The 20,803-nt window shown below is 36.8% G+C and overlaps 2 protein-coding genes across 3 annotated transcripts; both read right to left on the minus strand.

The window, feature by feature from the left end:
* Nucleotides 1–166: 166 nt before the first annotated feature.
* LOC107674599 (actin-related protein 2/3 complex subunit 1B-like) lies at nucleotides 167–7,660 on the minus strand. Of its 2 annotated transcripts, XM_016468620.1 has the most exons (10): nucleotides 7,418–7,657; nucleotides 6,740–6,815; nucleotides 3,601–3,705; nucleotides 3,295–3,517; nucleotides 1,765–1,872; nucleotides 1,472–1,678; nucleotides 1,300–1,375; nucleotides 1,025–1,221; nucleotides 622–712; nucleotides 167–518 (listed from the first exon to the last, which is right to left on the minus strand). In XM_016468620.1, exons 2-10 carry the CDS (start codon nucleotides 6,801–6,803, stop codon nucleotides 480–482), a joined length of 1,110 nt encoding a protein of 369 aa, XP_016324106.1. In that variant the 5' UTR covers nucleotides 6,804–6,815; nucleotides 7,418–7,657; the 3' UTR covers nucleotides 167–479. The 2 variants fall into 2 exon arrangements, with proteins under 2 accessions (XP_016324106.1, XP_016324105.1); XM_016468619.1 differs by lacking the exons at nucleotides 167–518; nucleotides 622–712 and adding an exon at nucleotides 720–901 and having other exon boundaries at nucleotides 7,418–7,660.
* A 290-nt stretch (nucleotides 7,661–7,950) lies between these two features.
* Nucleotides 7,951–11,928, minus strand: LOC107674705 (actin-related protein 2/3 complex subunit 1A-like). The gene is made up of 10 exons (XM_016468784.1): nucleotides 11,716–11,928; nucleotides 10,620–10,709; nucleotides 10,409–10,513; nucleotides 10,078–10,300; nucleotides 9,882–9,989; nucleotides 9,565–9,777; nucleotides 9,374–9,449; nucleotides 9,077–9,270; nucleotides 8,453–8,543; nucleotides 7,951–8,354 (listed from the first exon to the last, which is right to left on the minus strand). Exons 2-10 carry the CDS (start codon nucleotides 10,681–10,683, stop codon nucleotides 8,316–8,318), a joined length of 1,113 nt encoding a protein of 370 aa, XP_016324270.1. The 5' UTR covers nucleotides 10,684–10,709; nucleotides 11,716–11,928; the 3' UTR covers nucleotides 7,951–8,315.
* Between the last annotated feature and the right edge of the window lie 8,875 nt (nucleotides 11,929–20,803).

Here is a 20,803-nt window from a genome sequence, read left to right on the forward strand (position 1 = left end):
TCCTGTTGAAAATGTTTAGCATCTTATTAGATTTTCCCCCCATTCCATTCCTTTTTAAATTCAGTGTAGAGAATGGTGTACTGATCTTTTATGTTCATTATACATCTCATAAATATTACATAGAATTGCATTGAAATTATTGGGTTAACACAGGAAATATTCAGCATGTTAAACCTCAGCAAGTAATAATTTTTATTTTATTAGTTTCAGTTGTAGTTTATTAAAAATCCAATGCAAGGTACCTGCACTAATTAAAGAAAAGCAATCTATGACCAGCATATAAATTCAGATGAAATTCAGTTTTTGGTTCATCCAGAACCAGTTTCCTACATTTTTTCAGTATAAAACCCGTAAACCACTAACACTTAATCAAAACATAATCTTGGAAATGTATAGACAACTGCATTAAAAAATAGAGAGAGATTGCAAAAAGGCAAGCAATATGAACGGCAGACATTTTGTTCTGATGTCTGCAATGTCTAGACAATCTTGAGGTCCTTCATTGCAGATTCAAGGGTCTGAAACAGAATTAACAAAATAATTATAGTCATCTTTATGCACTTTGCATTTTTGACTACTGCTAACGAATAATTATGAAATTCACAAAAGTTAAACAAGTACCTTTACATCCCAAATAGCCATGCCTCCATCCATACCAGTGGTGCAGAATTTGGCACACTGTGCTTTTCCCCCATTAAGAATTGAGATTTGGCTAAAAAGTGATAAAAAAAAAATATATATATATCAAACATCAAAATGTCTATTGTTGTATATTAATGTTTCAAGTTGAAGCATTTTCAGCATCACTAGAGGCAGCAAACTGAATTGCAATCTGTTTATTTCATGCTGGGTGGGGCATTTCAACATTGGCTCCCTCCATCTTGTGATTTTGGGGGCGGAGCTATTTGTTTCACCAATAAAAGACAGGAAGTGTTTGAAACTTATTTGTAATGCCACAGTGGATCAGAAATTACAAACTTTTAACATAAAGGAATGAGGCTGAAAGACAAAAAATAGGCCGTACCTGATGCTGTTCTTGTGCACAGACTCCAGGACAGCTTCTTTGCTGTCCGTGGTGGCTTTCTTATCCAGGTTCTGGAAGCGTTCTCTGGCTGTCATGCCCTTCTGAGCACTCTGTTTGGGTACGTCGAGTTTTCCTCCAAATGACATGGCTGCTTTGTTCGAATCATAGACAAACAACACAGGGTAGCAGTCATGGCCCTGAAAAATATATGAAAATGAGGGGACAATCTAAACAGATTACTTTTGCATCAAGGCCTGACATCTGAAGATACTTACAGCTGCCACTAGACTGTTCTCAGTAATGAAAGTTACACACAGAAGAGGCAAGGTTTCTGAAGTCAGACTGGCGCAGCTGGCAAGATGAAACGAAATGATTTGGTAAATTAGATTTTTTAATGATTTTTAAAGGCAAGTGCGTGCAGGGCCAGATTTGAAAGGCAATACTCACACAGCAGTCTTTCCTCCCTCAGCCACTGCCACGGTGCTGTCATGGCTGGCCCAGGCCACACGATTCCCGCTGTCCGAGAAACAGACGCCGTGCACCCAACCTGAAGTTCCAGTAGATTCGAACATGACCTCTCCAAAGGGCATTTTAGAGCCCCATGCTGTTGGAGCAGGCTTCTCTTCTACTTCCTTTATGTAAGCAGAAAAGATCCTGGATGGGGATTTAACAAATAGGAAGTTCAAATAACAGTCACATTCATAAAAGAGACATAATAATGCAAATAAGATTTAACTAACCTGCATTTAAAGTCACATGATCCAGCTGCTAAAAGGACGTTATTGGGGTGCCAGTCCAAACAAAGGATGGTAGAGCGGATGGGCTTCTTAATGTGTTTGCACACCCACCTAGCATAATAAAAAAATAACTTTAAGCATCTTAGATACACCCAATAAAAACAATTGATTAGTTTGTATTATTTGACAGTAACTAATGTCTGCTGAAATCATAAGATGTAGTTCATAATACAACATTTGATAGTTTTGGTCCTCGAATTGTTGGTATAACAGTCAAACAGCACTGGGATTTTTCACTACCCTTACGAAAATTAACCATGGTTTTACTACAGTAAAAGTGTAGTAACCATGTTTTTTTGGCGTATTGATTACAAGTTTTACTACAAATACCATGGTTAAACTATGGTTAGTGTAGCAAAACCATTGTTAATTTGTGGTTACCATGGTTTAACTATAGTAACCATGGTTTTTTGGTTTTATTTGTAGTAAAACCATGGTTAATTTTCGTAAGGGTAGTATTTTTCCGTGATTTCTGCAGGTTGCTTAGTTTCGCCAGTAGGTGGTGACAAGTGACTTTACAAGTGAGTCATTGAATCATTCATTTATCTAATTCACTCAAAACCACTGGGTGCTTCCCAATTAGAAGGTTGCAGATTCTTCCAGGAACTAAACAAGTGATTGCTGCTGAATTCAGAACCGCATACCAACCATCTTAATACTTTTACCATATCTTTGCATGGTAGAAATAATAAGAGTAGTATGCTAGTATGGAGTTCCGAATTCAGCACATATGATTGAGTGAGTCATTAGCCATTAACTTAACTGATTATTAAAAAAAAAAAGGATTAATTCAGTAACTAAACAAGTAGCTGTATGTAATTCAACTGATTCATTCAAAAACACTGACTCATTCAGGAATGAAACAAGTGAGTGAGTCATAGAATCATTCATTAAACCGATTCCTTAATAAAGGTAGGTTCGTTTAGCAATGCCACCAAATGTGTTGATAGGCAGATTCTGCTGTGCCTTTGTTTGTCTATTCTCCCTCCGCCAACGAAATAGAAACTTGTGTCTAAAAAGTTATTCAGTATTAACGTATTGTTTATTGAACTACTTTATTGTATTAAAGCAAAATCACATTCACGCTGTTTGTCTATCAGCAAGATTATGATTGCCTACGACCAAAAGAGCTATTCTGGAATTCACACCAACAGCGCAATAGCTTGAATATTTCGAGTTAAATATGGTCACTTGCGGCTCATCACATGAGTTAATGTGTAACGTGTAATCTGTAATCCAGCATTGCTGCACATGGAAGTGTCTGAAAGTGACGAATCGACTGACGAATCAAGTTTCAACACGGTTGGTGAGTACCAGCATCCTCTGCTGTGCATTTCTAGTCATGTCATTCCAAACACTGCTTTAAACCGTGCCATTAAAAAATAACAGAGAGCCCATCTGCCTCATAACATAAATAGATTAGCATTTCTGCCAGAAAAAGCTCACTATCCATTTCTCCTGTCTGATACTCACCAGTCATTATCCTGCTCAAAATAGCAGACTGAGATCAGACGTGAGCCACTGCCCACTGCAAACTTGTTTTCTTTAGGAGACCATTTCACACAACGGGCGGCACGGTTGATCCTCAGAATGACCAGGGTGGGCTTCCATACATCTCCCTTTAGGGTCCAGACGTACGCATTACGGTCAGTACCGCAGGTCACAATGCGATTGCTCTCTGGGGCCCAATCAATGCCTGGGTGATGAAGAAATGGCCTGCATGAGATGATGTTGTCACAGTAATGCTCTGTGTAGGTCAGGTGAACCTTCTAGACTTACCAGTTACTTGACCATTGTGCTCCTTCAGCACATGGATTTTGCTCCAGTTGTTTCCGTCCTTCTTGTAGATATGGACTTCATGGTTATTAGGACACAGTGCAATTTCTAAAGAAAACAGGAATCCAGTGTATAAAATATTCAACACAAGGACAAAAAATACTTTGGCTTTATGCGCTGGATAACAGCCTAAATATGTTATTAGTAAGTACTTGTTTATTCAAGGTTTATTAGTGCCACTTCCTGTGGCTAAAATAATTAAAATGATGAATAATATCCCTAAAACTGTGTGGATTGTTGAGGAGAGGTTGGATTTATGATGGTGGGATATATTTTGGTCTGCTGTAAAAAAAAAAAAATAGGTGAAAAAAATCCCATAGACTATCATTAAAATGGACCTCACTTTGCTCTTTTGGAGCAATGAAAAACTACTCAAAACACCCTAGCAACCACGTAGCAACACACTAAAAACTACTCAAAACACCTTAGGAACTGCATAGCAAAAACACCCTGGCAACCACCTGTAACTCTCTAACATTATGGCAGGCATCGCTCATGTTTTCTTCAGAAAATGTAAAAGCATATTTACAAATTCTTAAGAATTGAGTTTAAGCCTGCAAACACAGTATGTTTCTGCAGAATATTGTTTTAAAAGAAAATAGGCCTGTCCCAATACCCACACTGCTTCGAACTAGTATTTGATTGATGAAGTGTACCACATCATTTGCGAGATGTCGAGGAAAATGAGCTGACTATCTGAATCAGGTGTGTTTGATTTAGGAGACATGGAAAATATGCAGTGTTGGGGGGCTCCAGGAATGAGGTTGGGAACCCCTGAATTAGATAAAACATAATTTGATTGTAAAATGTAGAGTGTTTATTTTATTGGTGCAGAGATATGTAATTTGTAAAACATTTTCAACTGTTTTTTATATCTTAATTAGTAGCACTAGAATTAAATTGTCATCTCTTACATAGGGACTACTGAACATACATTAATAAGTTTAAGTGCAAAGTATTCAAAAATCTAATTAAGCTCTGTAAAATGTTTACTTGCATTTTTACAGCACCGTGCTGTAAGTGTGTCCCATCAGGTAATCAAAAGTTCTACATATACAGTACTTATAGTCTAAACATCAACATGAACACTTGGGCCTAATATTGGAAGTATGTCACATACGTAGCAAATGGTCAAGTGCAAAGGCCGCAAGCATGGAGATTGGGAACAGACCCAATGCAGGATTCTGACACAGCATCTATTTTCCGCCACAGCAGAAGTGCTCTCACATTTTTTATAGGTGAGCTATGTTTTTAACAGCAGCAGTTAAACCTAAAAGTCTTTCTCAGCTGTCTCGTTTCCCTGCTGTTGCTCTGTGGTCTGCTGAAGACGTACGGCATCAGCAACAAAGCACCATTCATGGTAAAACAGGAAGTCTGGGGGGAATTAGTCATTACTGCTTCTCTCATCAGCATGAAGTACACAAGTCAGCAAAATATACAACACTGTTCTAGTGGTTTTTGGATATTTTAATAAAAAAAATCTTACATATTGTGCCTTTAAAGCAGTCCGTAACTTTTGGCGCTCTAGTGGTTAATAAAAAGAACTGCGTGCGTCTTGCGGGAGAACATTGTAGCCGGAGCTACTTCTCTCTGTTTATGTCTATGAGGAATTACACATTCATGGTAAAACAGGAAGTCTGGGGGGAATTAGTCATTACTGCTTCTCTCATCAGCATGAAAAGAAAAGCAGAGCGGCAGCAGTGAAAAGACACAACTTTGACATTTATATTTTGCTCTTTTAAGACGTGTTTTTAAACTCTTAATTAAATCGTCTTGATTTGGGTTTTTGAGAGCACTTAAAGGCACAATATGTAATTTTCGCCGCTAGAGGGCGCGTATTCAAAATAAACAAATAGACACGTAACTTTTGGCGCTCTAGTGGTTAATAAAAAGAACTGCGTGCGTCTTGCGGGAGAACATTGTAGCCGGAGCTACTTCTCTCTGTTTATGTCTATGAGGAATTACACAGGTACTGGGATACTCTGCAGCGGTACCTACCCGAACCAGTCTAAAATAATTCGCATATAAACACGTATTATAGGTGTACCGTAGTGATTCAAGACAAGCCAAAACACGGTTTGGAAAATGAATTCATGGTGTACTCGCTTATTATATACATTTTGTAAATTTTGAACACAAAAAAAGTTACGGACTGCAGCTTTAGCTTTTGATGCAGAAGGATTCTAACTGGCATCATAAACCACACAAAAACAAGTGCACATGTGGCATGCATGATAATGTATGTATTTGTACATTTGTGACCCTGGACCACAAAACCAGTCTTAAGTCGCTGGGGTATATTTGTAGCAATAGCCAAAAAAACATTGTATGGGTCCAAATTATCGATTTTTCTTTTATGCCAAAAATCATTAGGGTATTAAGTAAAGATCATGTTCCATGGAGATATTTTGTAAATTTCCTACTGTAAATATATTAAAACTTAATTTTTGATTAGTAATATGCATTGCTAAGAACTTCATTTGGACAACTTTAAAGGCGATTTTCTCAATATTTAGATTTTTTTGCACCCTCAGATTCTATTAGTCAAATATTGTCCTATCCTAACAAACCATACATCAATGGAAAGGTTATTTGTTCAGCTTTCAGATGATATATAAATCTCAATTTCGAAAAATTTACCCTTATGACTGGTTTTGTGGTCCAGGGTCACGTTTGCAGAAGGATATGCAGCTTTTCATCCAAAATGTAGGTTTCAGCAGAACAATGTAGACATTCAGTAAGGAGCTTGATGGGTTGTGGTTCACAAGACGATTTAAAACTCTAATAAATGTTCAAATTCACATAATATGGGTAAGAAGACCATCTCTGTGAGGAAATGTTAAACATTAGTTCATGAAAATCAGTTCACAGTTCAAATCTCAACTCAACTCTCTTCAGAAAAATCCTCAAAAGATGTATTTGATTCATGATCAAATGAGCTTAGGAGACAATCATTTGTGTATTCAGCAGTGATGCTCCCACATGAATACACAGTTCAGATGATGAAGAATAGGCTATCTTTAGCCCTAGACACTGGGAACTGCTCCAAAGACTAAGAGATGCTGCAAGTATGAGAACTTACGAGTTCGGTCCTTGTTCCAGGCATGGCAGCTGATAGGTTCAAGAAGAAAGCTGTGATAAGACATGGCTGCTTCTTCCTGCAAATTCAATTTGAAGTAATTTTGAGATGAACTGGTAAAAACAATGTTTTATCAAACTACTGCAACATGACAGCTCGTTCACTTCCGTAAAGGCATGTCACTTAAATGGAGAAGCTTTGAACTTCCTATTTAAATTCTTGTTCATTTTCTTTCCGGGTTTTTGACTTATTTCTGCCTTAGTCATACTTAAAACTAAAATGGTTTTGCATTTGTAACAGCAAGTATTATTATTTTCCTCAGTGTCTGAAGTAAATTAAAACCAGACCAGAAGGGAATGCGACAAAGCCAGATACTCCACTTACAAGAAAAACACATAAAACACCTCCAACTGTCTATCATAGTTTCCGTTTAAAACATAACGGAGGGAGTTTTTGCAAATTGCAGCAATTTGTTTCAAGTGCCAGGCAGACCATGTAAAATCTCTCGCTACAGCTAGAAAGTCAGAAATACTGAAACATACTTTCTAGTTGTCATTCTGCATGTTAGTGCATGTTAAGTGAGGTACAAACGCCAGCATTCCGCATCTACAGATTTCTTCACATCTGGAAAAAAAAAATCTTCCAAATTCAGATAAACAAAACCATGTTTTTTCTACTTACCCGGGAAACCGTAAAAACTGAGAGATGTGGGGGGAATTGACAAAGTCTGCAACAGAATCCCGAGTTCGTGGACTCTGAGCAGTCAACACAAACGCTGGCTTTGCTCTGAATGAACTAGAGTATTTCCTTAGCCGTTATTCTCTCCAAATATGCACTACTTCCCCTTCCCTGTTAGAAACATATAACCACTTCCTTGTGTGGGCGGCTGTCTGCTGGTTAGGAGGGTTTGCAGTTCAACTCCCCTTCACATTCTCTAAGGTTGCATGTTTTTTTTAAAGACTCCGTCTGCAAAGCTGATTTATGGTCACTAACGTTTTCGAATGAATATTTATGTGCACTGTAATAATTTACAAGAGCTGTTACTTTAAAAAAAAAAAAAAAACTGTATAACCCAACCTTGGGTTGCAATCTGAGAGCTGTGTCTATCTAATAGCATTTGACAGCCTAGATGTTTCCTGTTAGCATGGAAAGCAACCAATCTAAGTGACAAAGGCATTGAATCAAACAGAAAGAGACGACATTTGCAAATGGTGTGTAGTATACATCATTTATTTCTAGCAGACCATTTACATAAAATTATCCTTTTAATTTAACTTCTCTCCGATTCCCCTGGAGACCCAGAACATTTTGATCAACCATCACACACTGCTGGGGTGCCAGCTTTGGCATTTTTTTTTTCTTAAAAAACAAAACAAAAAGAAAACAAAGATCCTAACCCCTTTTTCCATTAGTGTTTTTCCATTTTTAAGAGTGTCACATCAGTTCACACCATTGCTCAGTGCTTTTTTTTTTATTATTATTATTATTATTTAAAAACGTTCAGAAGTGTTATCGGAAATCTCCTTGTTAGTCTTCAAGCTGCATTGCTTGTGCTGTGTCATGCTAGTTCGTGTGAGTATTACATGATCCGCAGGCCTTGGATTGAAGACTCTAAGGTCTGTGGAAAGAATTAAGTAAACATGGTCATAATTCTGGTTAACTGTGACTCAAGGGAAGTTGATGTTTGGCATAGTTTCGAAAGAATTAAATACAAACCTTGAAATCCCATATGGTCATTGCTCCGTCAATTCCTGTAGTGCAGAATTTGCGACAATCTCTTTTGTCTCCTTCATATACAGACACTTGGCTGCAAAGTTAAAATTAAAAATGATAAATAATTGTGCACAAATGATAATTCATATACAAAGTTAGGGGTAAGAATTTAAATATTTTTGAAAGTCTCATGCTCACAAAGGCTGCATTTATTTGATCTATACAGTAAACACAGTAATATTGTGAAACTACTAATGTTTTGAAATGATTTATTATTCTGATAGCAAAGCTGAACTTTCAGCATCATTACTCCAGTCTTCAGTGTCACATGATCCCTATAAATCATTCTAATATGCTGATTTGCAGCTTAAGTAAGTAACATTTCTTATAATCCTCAGTGTTGTGCTGCTTAATATATTTGTGGAAACCATGATACACTTTTTCAGGATTTTCTGATGAATAGGAAGTTCAAAAGAACAGCATTTATTTGAAAAAATAAATATTTAGCAACTTTGTAAATGTCTTTACTGTCATTTTTGATTGATTGAATTAATTTCTTTTGGAAAAAAATGTCTTACCAATGACAAAATTTACAATTTGGTAGTGTATATATAATTTTCGCCCTACGTGATGCTGTTTTGATGCAGGGTTTCTAGGGTGCTATTGCGGTCCTCAGTGGTGGCCCTCTTGTCCATGTTGCGGAAGCGCTCCATGGCAGAAATGTTGCGCTGGATGCTCTGCTTTGGAATGTCCAACTTGGATATGAAGGTCAAGGTTCCACCATCATCAAAACTGAACAGCATAGGGCAGCAATCGTGACCCTGACGGAAAATACTCTAGATTAGTTCCCAAAAAGGCAATCGCCTCTAAAGTACAGCAAAAACAAACATGTTTCAACCAATGAAAAAACTTAAAGGTTCTTACTGCTGCCACAATGTTGTTCTCAGAAACAAAAGTCACACTCAGAAGGGCAAGGTATTCTGTCTTCAACTGACTTGGCCTGCAAAACAGAAGTGTGCTATTAGTCATTAACGAGCATGATGGATTACAAAAAGTCTCTATCCACAAATCATAAGCAGTTTTTTCTAAACACACCAACCATTTCCAATACTCACGTTGAGCTTATTGTGGGGTCCACTACAGTGACGGTGCTGTCATGGCTGACCCAAGCCAGTCTGTTCCCACTGGCTGAGAAACAGATGCTGTGAACCCATCCTCCACTTCCTGCCCCGCCAAACTCTGCCATCACCTGCCCAAAGGGCATCTTGGACCCCCATGGGGTTGGAGCTGGTTTCTCATCCACCTCCTTGATGTACGCAGAGAATACCCTGAGAAACAAACATGCAAATATGATTCAGAGTGCTAACAAAAAGTTTTTCAGTGCTACAGACATTTACATTGAAGGTTAACAAGCTTCAATATGCAGACTCACCTGCATTTGAAGTCACATGACCCAGCTGCCAGAAGCACATTATTTGGATGCCAGTCTAAACTGAGGACAGTTGAACGGATGGGCTTCTTGATGTGTTTACTAACCCACCTAAAAAATAAAAAAAAATTATATATACAGTTATAAGACCTGAGAGATAAATCAATCAGTGTAGCCCAACATATCAACTGTGCCCTACCAATCATTTTCAGACTCAAAGTAGCAAACGGATATGAGTCGCGCTCCACTCCCCACTGCAAACTTGTTCTCCAGCGGAGACCATTTCACAAACGTGGCAGCACGGTTGATCCTGAGAATAACAAGGGTGGGTTTCCACACGCCGTCTTTCTGACTCCATACATAAGCATTACGGTCAGCTCCACAGGTCACAATACGATCACTTTTAGGAGCCCAATCAATGCCTGGAAAACAACAACAAAATAACGGTCAACTGCCCATTTCAACATAATGTGAGGAATTTAAGAAATGTAACATTCATGTTTGAAATTCAGTTTACAGGGAGTTTTTACCTGTGATGTGCCCATTGTGTTCTTTTAATTCGTGAGCTTTCACCCACTGATTCCCACTTTTCTTGTATATATGGACTTCGTGATTGTTTGGACTGATAGCAATTTCTGTAATTGAGAAACAATACGTGAGAATGAGGCATTGGTTCAGAAATGATAAAATCATGGATGCAGGCACCATCAACGAATAAATGACAATGAAAATCTTTCTTACGGGTCCTGTCCCGGTTCCATGCATGGCATGTGATGGGTTCCAACAAAAACTGGTGGAGTGACATTGTCTTCAAATAAGTTGCACCTCTGCCTGAAAAGAAACACAATCATGTTTGACTGATATGCCAGTAATACTATATCTTCGATTATACTGATTGATTTAACTTGTATTCAAGTAGTTTTGATATTTACATTTATTCATTTAGCAGATGGGTTTATCCCAAGTGACTTAATAATGAGGAATTTAGTATAACAACACTGTGAACTTTTCCCAGCTGCCAAGACAAATACATGTTGGGTTTCTCTCACTAGTGTGATTGTGCAGGAGTGATTTCAAACACTAGGAGGTCCTCTCCACTCATACAGGCTGATCCAGTCCGGATTTGATTGGTAACACGCAAAGCTTGCTGTTTTGGCTTCTTTTTGAACTATTTTCTTTGCAGAGAACACATATAGGAACTAACTGGGCACATTTTGTGTGGAAACCCAAGTGTATCGACATTAATTACATGCTTACTGAACTGCTTATTTTGAGTTTAATAATTCATAATTCGCAATCATGGATAATCATGCACTCTGGATTTAGTTGTAAATGGCTTCTTGAGTGTCAAAAACAATGAAAACCAGCACTGACAAACTGGCAAGCCGGGGCTTAATCACATCCATCAGTCTAAGTCTCCGACTAAATCGGCACTGTTTTTCTTTTGTAATCATATACTAAAGTAAAAGTCGCCTGTTCAACCGGCAAACCCAGGTGACGGCTGTCAATTCCCGATTTTAGGGCGTGGGTGAGGCAGAAGATCAATATCTGATGCCGCAGGCTTCTGTTCGCGAGATGCCTGCCTGCTACATTAGCCGACAGCTAACGCGAAAAACAGATCAAATTCAAGTAAAATTACGCAGAAAGCTGGAAAATAGATTCCGGGTTTAAAGATAAAGGTCTGTAGGACCTTATACATCCGTAAACACTGTTATAACGCGAGTGAAGTTACAGAAATGTTCGTGGTTACATTTGAGGATCAGGAAGGCCTTGCTCAAGATGCCGGTTGAGTCCGCTCCCTGCTGTCGGAAAAAGGCATGACACGGGCCTCATTTACCTGAACTGATGCTCCGCTTCTTGTGGGAATGTTCGTAAGGATGTTCGCTCTCGGATGTTCACTTGGTGGACGGACTTGAATTCGCGGACTCTGGACAGTCGACACGAATTCACTCCGACGGCTCTTCTCGCTCCCTGATTTCGGCCTGTCAAGGAATCCAGGAAATGGCACACAGTTCAGCGCGCATGCGTACGCACGGCAAACGGTGGGCGTGTCCGTGTGCACTCGCAGAGCAAGTCATTCAGGAGACAATAGTGAGGGCTTGGCTGGGAGTGTACGAGCAGGTCAGGGTTCACAGGAGTGTGCAACTTTTAATCTTAGGCGGGATAAGATTAATCATATTATTATATCTCTGATAAGGACTAGTCCTTAATATATCGGTGCAATATTATAGTGTGTTGTTCGAAAGACCACTTCTCCCTCTTAGTCTTTTTCTTGTACATTGCTCTCACTGATTTTGTTTCATGTGGGATGAATTCTGCCACTTTGACAATTCTACAGTATAACCAAGGCCAAATTAGTTGTCAGCAGATGCTGGGCAAAATGTTAAATATTACATATATTTATTTGGGCTACACTACCATATAAAAGCTTGTGGTCAGTATTTTTTTTTTTAATAAATTAATACTTTTATTCTGCGTCAAATTGGTAAAAAAAAAAAAAAGGGGAAAGCAAAGATGTTTACATTGTTACAAAATATTTCTGTCAAATAAATTAATCAAAGAATCCTAAAAAAAAAACACACAAAAAAGTTTCCACCAAAAAATATGAAGCAGCACAACTAATTTCAACATTCATAATAAGAAGAAACGTTTGTTGAGCAGCAAATCAGTATATTAGAATGATTTCTGAAGGATCATGTGACACTGACGACTGGAGTAATGATGCTGAAAATGTAGCTTTGACATCACATTTTTGATGAGCATTAGAGACTTCAAATGCATTTTGAAAACACCTTACTGACTCCAAACTTCAAAAAGTCTATAAATTAAATACCAAATTCTACAGCTGGCATTTCAAGGTTTTTAATATTAGGTAATGCATTTCTTTAAATTGCATTGATTTTTAATTTGACTTTGTTAAATTCAAACTTCAAATTACAATTCCACATCCTTTATTTTCTTTAAATTGCATTCATTTTAATTTTACTTTGTTAAATTAAAATTTCAAATTACAATTCTGGATCCTGTTTGCTACCTCAATAAGCTGTCCATTTCCCATTTCCTCTTTCCCACAGATCAAAAAAACAATCAAACAGAGGTTCTATTTTTCACTTTATTAAGCATTTATCCGCAACTGAGCTGATATGCATACACATTGAGCTTATTATGATACTCAGTGTTGTCCACCAGTTCTTGCTCAACAAGTTTCCCAGCAGGTTTAGAGGCTTTTACCCACTGCACACATCCTTGATTTCAGTCACCATCTGGTTCGAGATGACGTTTCTGCAGGTTAAATAGCTCATAAAAAAATGTTTATAAAAAAAAAAACTATTTCATACTCAAGTGGGACCAAAGTTGATTAAAAAATAATGATAACAATTCTGATGTACTTAGATCTGCTGTTACAGTCTCTTGAAGGTCACTATTGTTCTTGGTGCTATTGTCTAGCTGGATCTCCATTTTATTCACGTCTGCCTCCATTTTCTTCTTGGTCTTCAGAGCTTCAGCGCGACCTCTGACCTCTTCCTCCGGGCTAGCTTAGAGGAATTCTGTTGTACTCTGATGTTTTTTCCTTCTCAGTTTTGAAAAAAAGGTTACACTGATGTTGAAAAAAAGGTCAAATGTAATAAGAAACTCATATTTCATGTATTTTGACATTTAGTTCAATTGTCACTGATACTAGTTAATGTTTGTATAAGGAGTTTTAAAAATTCACTGAGAGCCTGCAATACTAGAAATTACTTTTTATCTTTTCTAATGGATTCCAAATGATCAAGGAATGCCTCAGAGCTTGTATATCTGTGTCATCTGACGACATGCCTTCTGACAAATTTCAAGGTCTGTCTGCAGCTCCTCACATTGTGGACTCCATTCTGTAATAGTCACACTGCGTCTTTTCCAGAACTAGCGCAGCCAAATCTAAGCATTTACATTTAGTCATTTTGCAGACGCTTTTATCCAAAGCAGCTTACAACTGGGGAATACATAAAGCGATTCTTCTTAAAGAGGCAAACAGACACATGGAAGTGCTTGTAATACCATGTTTCAGGCATTGTTCAAATAAGTACAAGCTAGAAAGGGAAGGAATAAATAAAGAAAAAGACAAATTTTTTTTTTTAAGCAATCATTTTAATCACTTTTGTAAAGCATATATTCAACTGGTACCCCCCAAAATGAGCAGCCATTATCTTCTTCAGTTTAATGGTGAGATCTTCCAAGTCTGTGCTGCTTGACCTTCTCCAGAGTGGCTGCATGTATCTTTGGATTTTCTTTTCTAGTAATAACAGCTTCAATTCTAAACCAGTGATGGCTTCTTTACCTGCTGAAGCTTCTCTAGATCTGTATTTCCTTCTGGGCTTTAGCAATGCATTCATCCCATTGGCTAAGGTTTCCTGTGCACTTTGTCATCCAGGCCCTAAAGAGCCACAGCAGGTAAGCCAATAAACTGAATCATTTCAGATCATTGAAACGTTATTTTAATTTGTCAATCAAAAACACGTGTTTGCTTGATTTCACACATGATAGCAGATGTGTGGGGAATTTACAACCATATTTGAGTGAAAACCTTGATTGCTTTCACCTGTTTTTCCTTTTCTGACTTTGCCAGAATCGACTCCTATCCTTCCAAGTCTCTTCTCAGGCCCATTAGTTTTGAACACTTTAAGGATTGACAACATTCTTCTCCTTCTCTAACTGCTCTTTCATATCCTGGATATCCGTTCTTTCATGCTGATTTTCTGCTTGATCAGCAGCACTTCTCAGCATCTGCAGCCATATTTTGTTCCTCAGAATGTAAAAATGCAGTTCTTTTTCATTAAAAATGAAAAGCACACTCAGACACACAGTCATGTACATACTTGCTGAGGTCAGGGCTGAATCACCCTTTTCTTTGGAAGTTCTTTGATCTTCTCATTTTTCTTGATTTCTCCAGAGCAGCTCTTGGCTCCTTTATTTTGAGCTTCTTCTTGCTCTGTATGTAAGCCATGTGGAGTAAAAGTTTAACCTGAAAATAAAACACTGCAGGATAGAAAGGAATAGAAAAGATATAAACAAATTTAAAAAATGATAGAAATGAAAGACTTCAAGAAATATATTTTTCCACTTTATTTGAGCTGCAGGAATTTTCTCACATTTCACTGAATGGCAGTGAAGACATTTCTGAAATAGTGAGATACAAGGGTTTACTTTAAACCTGTAAGTGTAATTATATATGCAGTGGATTTTATGTAGTGTTTCTGTCTTGTCATTTTTGCATGTTTTATATGAAAAAGAGCTTCTGTTTTACAAGGACAGCTTCTGCTTAAACTACTAAGTCTCTTAGGAAAGCCTTTCGGCAAATGCACATTCCCTCTAGGATGCCTTTACATGCCAGTTGCCAAGTGCAGGATTAAGAATGCGTCACAAACACCTGGTAAACACAAGACCGTATATTGAAATAATAACAATCTATGCTGCTTGATGGATGTGCATTGGTTAACATATTATATCAATACATATGTTTTATATTCAGGGAATTTAAGGACTATAACTCATATGTGTGTAGGTAAATAATTAAAAAGCACATTTTAAAAACTTTTGTTTACAAAAAGCTATACATAGGACATATATGTACATAAGACAGAGTAAAAATAAAATAAGGGAGTACTAGAAATAAAGATAAAAATGCAATAATGACACATGTTAAAGGAATAGTACACCCAAAAATAAAAATGTGCTGAAAATTTACTCACCCTCAGGCCATCCAAGGCGTACACGAGTTTGTTCACGGGAACAGCAAGCATTACGGTATATGTTGTGCATTTGTCATTTTTATTTAATTTCTTTATTTTTAAAATGTGTATAAGTAGTATTTATAAAGTTTTAAAAGAGCCATGGAGGACTGCAACAGGCCCACCACTGTTTCGTTCAGTGGATCTTTGTTTTCGTATAGCCATCCTGCTTGTTGTATCCCACCTGGGATGTGTTGATATAATCAACGTGGGACATTCTTTGGCTGAGAATCTAGCAACAACATGAAATCTTCTTTTCTCAAATGTAGACTTATAGTTCCAGCATAGTGCACCAGCTCAAAATGGGCCTCTGGACCTTTCTACCATGCTTTTGGGTTTAGGAAATTGCTACTGTAAATTGTCAAAGTTAAGATGAGTGTCATACAGAGCTGCTTTAAAGGTGCTAAAATAGTGCATTACTATCAGTTGACTCCCAGATGTCTTCACCAACCAGCTTAGAAGTAAATTCAGATCAATTTCCCCTTGCTTCTGTTGTCCTCATTTGTAAGTTGCTTTGGATAAAAGTGGCTGCTAAATTACTAAAATAAATAAATAAATAAATTACGGAATCGAGCATCACATCACTTGCTCAATGGATCCTCTGCAGTGAAACAGCTGATAAAAACATCACAATAATTCACAAGTAATACACACAACTCCAGTCCATTTATTAATCCATCATTAAGATGTTTTTACTTCAAACCATTGTTTCTGAGCCATTGAGTCCTCTATTGCTTTCTCCAGTAAAATATCGTCTCATGCTGTTTGGACTCTCATTCTGATGGCACCCATTCACTGCAGCGGATCCATTGGTGAGGAAGTAACGTTTAGGAAATTGCTACTGTAAATTGTCAAAGTTAAGATGAGTGTCATACAGAGCTGCTTTAAAGGTGCTAAAATAGTGCATTACTATCAGTTGACTCCCAGATGTCTTCACCAACCAGCTTAGAAGTAAATTCAGATCAATTTCCCCTCAAATAAAATGACAAGGTGATTCAGAAGAACTGAGTAGATGCTGCTATAGTGCACTTATGCAAGTTTTATACATTGTTTCCTTTGTGGAATATAGGAGATAAAAAAGACCTGTTTGTTGTGTCTCATGGTTTTAGCATTTCCCTTTAGGACAGGGAAAAATAAGTAAATGATTCAGTATAAACCCTTGGCTTATTGAACAGGGCATGATGTTCCACAGAGAGGACATCAAAACCATTTGCTTGCCTTGAAATCTGAAGCTGGCCTCCCTCCAGTGGCTCCCACTTTAACAAAATACTGAATGACCTTTTTGGTGTTCTCGGTCTTGCTGGCACCAGTTTCTCCACTAGGAATATGTGATATTTTAAAGCTCATTTCTGTTCTCAACACAGAGCAGTGGTATTATTTATAACACACAATGAATAAATGGCTGTTTTAGAGCTGGTTTCACAATTGGTGTATATTATTAATTCATATGAATCTAATTTTGATTAATTTGCAAAATCACTTTCTGCAGTCACAGTTGGTAGAAAGAAACACAGCATGACCTACACCTAGAAATCTCATGTGGGTGGTTACAAAAATATTGTACCATCCTTAAAATGTTTACTTAATTTTACTTAATTTACTTAAGAAATAAAATCGCATAAGATTACAGCTATTTTTCTTACCCCATCTGCAAGCTGTGATTACTTGTTTTGAGTATAAATGGAACAATATTAGGTGAGGTTTATGCTTAAAAAAAAAATTTAATTAGAAACAATTGTTAGATCTGCCTTCGTGACATTGTTACAAGTGATTAAATCTAGACTCTATCTAGAAATCTAAATTTTCCCTTGATTAAAAAAAAAACAGATTGAGTTCAGAAATTAGTTCAAAAATATATATATATTTTTATTTTATTTTATTTTACTTTAATGGTATAATTTACATGTGTGTGTGTATGCATCAATGTGAGTGTGTGTGTGTAAAGATTAAAACGTAAAATCACCAGAAATCCTTATTGTTCTCGTCATCAGCTAATGAGAGTTTAGCAGCTTTTGTGTAGAAAGAATAGACAAGTAAAAAACATTTGTCATATCGTCTCGTGCTGTTTGGACTCTCATTCTGATGGCACCCATTCACTGCAGCGGATCCATTGGTGAGCAAGTCCAAATCTGTTCCAAAACTCATCTACATCTTGGATGACCTGAAGGTGAGTACATTTTAAGCAAATATTCATTTTTGGGTGAACTACTCCTTTAATAAAAATAATAAAATGCAAAACAGATGAAAATCACCTGATTGTTTCAACTCTTTTGGCACAGTGCAGTGCACAGAGTGGTCATCAGTTTATACAGCTGCTCCTGTTGGGGCCAAAGGAAATATCAACTTAAATAAGAGTATGTTTTGTTTGTAAGTTCATGCATTTTGTTAAATTCATGACTAGTACCCTATAGAAAGCTGAAATGGTCTGGAAGAGGCCCTTTCTGCCTTCACCCCCCCCACTGTATGCATCAATGTGAGTGTGTGTGTGTAAAGATTAAAACGTAAAATCACCAGAAATCCTTATTGTTCTCGTCATCAGCTAATGAGAGTTTAGCAGCTTTTGTGTAGAAAGAATAGACAAGTAAAAAACATTTGTCTGTAATCTACTGATTATAATATGGCTATGTTGTGTGTCACTTCAAGCATGTGTGGACACATTAGGGGATCATTAAGGCTGCTAACACACATGCTGCTCCCCGGATACTCAGAGGGTATTCCTGACAACTACAAACATTAATTAGCTATCAAAACTAGGTGGTATATGCTGAGATGGCTAAATTTACATTCTTAAAATTGGGATACATAAATTCACCAATAATTATGAAATGTAGCTGTAAATGCAAAAATAAGTCCCAATTTCATCCAACAATGGTCTATTTTGATTGTGCATTTTAACATGTCTATATAGCTATTAGCCAGTCATACACATTCCATTTAAATTATTTACAAATAAATAAAAAATACACCAAACACCAAAACTTTTCATCTATTAGATGTGGTTTTTCCCATCTGTAGAGTCACATTAACTTATAACTTGGATAAAACTTTGAGTTTTCATTCGCATAACATATCCATTCACATATAAAAGAGACAGAAAATACTGTTTATTTAATGTTTTCTACTATTTACTACCAATTTATAGATCACAACCATGATGAGAACTGGGAAAGAAATTATATTGTTCCACCCTGTCACATTTTCCCTGGGCTCATGTTTATGTAAATTGATATCCCAAGATATACATTTTTATCAGCATATTTTAATAGCACTTAAAGGCATTCTTTGTCTCTTTTATAGAATGTTAAAAAAATTTAACTTTAATAGTTTATATATATATTTTAAATTCATAAAATGACTCACTATTAATGGATTTCTAAATGAATTAAATCTAATTAAATGAATAAATTAAATAAATTCATTAATTCACACACGCTCTTTCAATTCCTTTTCTACTTCATCAATTCAGTCAGTTAACAGATTTCTAAGGCTCTGTCTGTTTCAGTTGGCAAACAATCAAATCCTGCACTTATCATAAACATGACCAAGAGGTGGCAGAAGTGAGCTACATCGACTCGATTGAGTAAATTATGTCAATAGGTGTCTATCCATATTATGTTTGCATTCTTTCATATTTGGGGTAGTTTACATCATATTTATCACATTCTAAAACATTCTCACATAATCTCATTTGTTGTGAATGTAGTTAAACGTCCTCAATGACTGATTCTGTTCTCAGCTCTGGCATTTAATTATAAGCCCTAGTGTTACAATCACTTTCTAAAATCCAAAGCACAAAAATACTGCCAGAGCTAATACCTAAACCTTGTAATTTAACTAAAATGTTTTTTTCTGTTACTTCATAACATTATTATTGAGAAGCCCTTGATGCAATATATTATTAACCTTTTGTTTCAATATATTAGTTTTAATTGGCCTGCAGTCAAATTGACAATATTTTATGATCAATATCTACATATCCTCTGAGGTGTCAAGACATGCCATAATTGCATGATGTCCTCAATAATCAATAAATATATTAGAATGTTACCATTCATTTTTTGAGTTGCACATAATTAAACCACATTGCATCCCACACAGTGAACTGATTGAATTAAATGCATTAATATGTATTTGTTTCCATTTTAATGAGTCATCAGATCAAATACATTTCATTGTAATGCCAAAAGCACAATGCCTCTCTGCTCATTAAAGTGGTGACGGATTGAAAAAGGCCAGTGTGTGGCCTGCCTCCCTCATTAGCCTGCTGTTTATGTGGATTGGCTTTTCTTCTGCACAACACTATTAAATGGCTCTATTGTTACCAGTTGCTAAAGGCCTCAAATCCACTCACTTCCCCTATTGTTCAGACTAACCTTATTTGCTTCTACCACACGACAGTTATCGAGCCACAATTAATGCAATCAGAATAATGTAAATTTAATGTAAATCATCTGCACTCATCATCTGGTAATTTATTACAACCCAAAACAATCTCAACCAAATGCTAATCTATTCACGTAAAATATTACAGGAAGCTGCAAAATGACAACATGACTACTTATTTGTCCCGGATTTCCTAGACATCACTTTAATTCAAATGTGATTTAATTTATACACAGTGTCCTTAATCTTATATTCTATTCAGTTTGTTTAAATTATGTACCTTTTTAATTATCTATCTATCTATCTATCTATCTATCCTGTTTGTCTGTCTATCTATCTATCTATCTATCTATCTGTCTATCCTGTTTGTCTGTCTGTCTATCTATCTGTCTGTCTGTCTGTCTATCTGTCTATCCTGTTTGTCTGTCTGTCTATCTATCTATCTGTCTGTCCTGTCTATCTATCTATCTATCTGTCTATCCTGTCTGTCTGTCTGTCTATCTATCTGTCTGTCTGTCTGTCTATCTATCTATCCTCTGTTTGTCTGTCTATCCTGTCTGTCTGTCTTTCTATCTATCTATCTATCCTGTCTGTCTGTCTATCCTGTCTGTCTGTCTTTCTATCTATCTATCTATCCTGTCTGTCTGTCTATCCTGTCTGTCTGTCTTTCTATCTATCTATCTATCCTGTCTGTCTGTCTTTCTATCTATCTAGCTATCTATCTAGTCTGTCTGTCTGTCTTTCTATCTATCTATCTATCCTGTCTGTCTGTCT

This window comes from Sinocyclocheilus anshuiensis, unplaced genomic scaffold (assembly GCF_001515605.1).
Source record: "Sinocyclocheilus anshuiensis isolate Anshui unplaced genomic scaffold, SAMN03320099.WGS_v1.1 scaffold152, whole genome shotgun sequence".
In the NCBI taxonomy this organism is placed as follows: Eukaryota; Metazoa; Chordata; class Actinopteri; order Cypriniformes; family Cyprinidae; genus Sinocyclocheilus; species Sinocyclocheilus anshuiensis.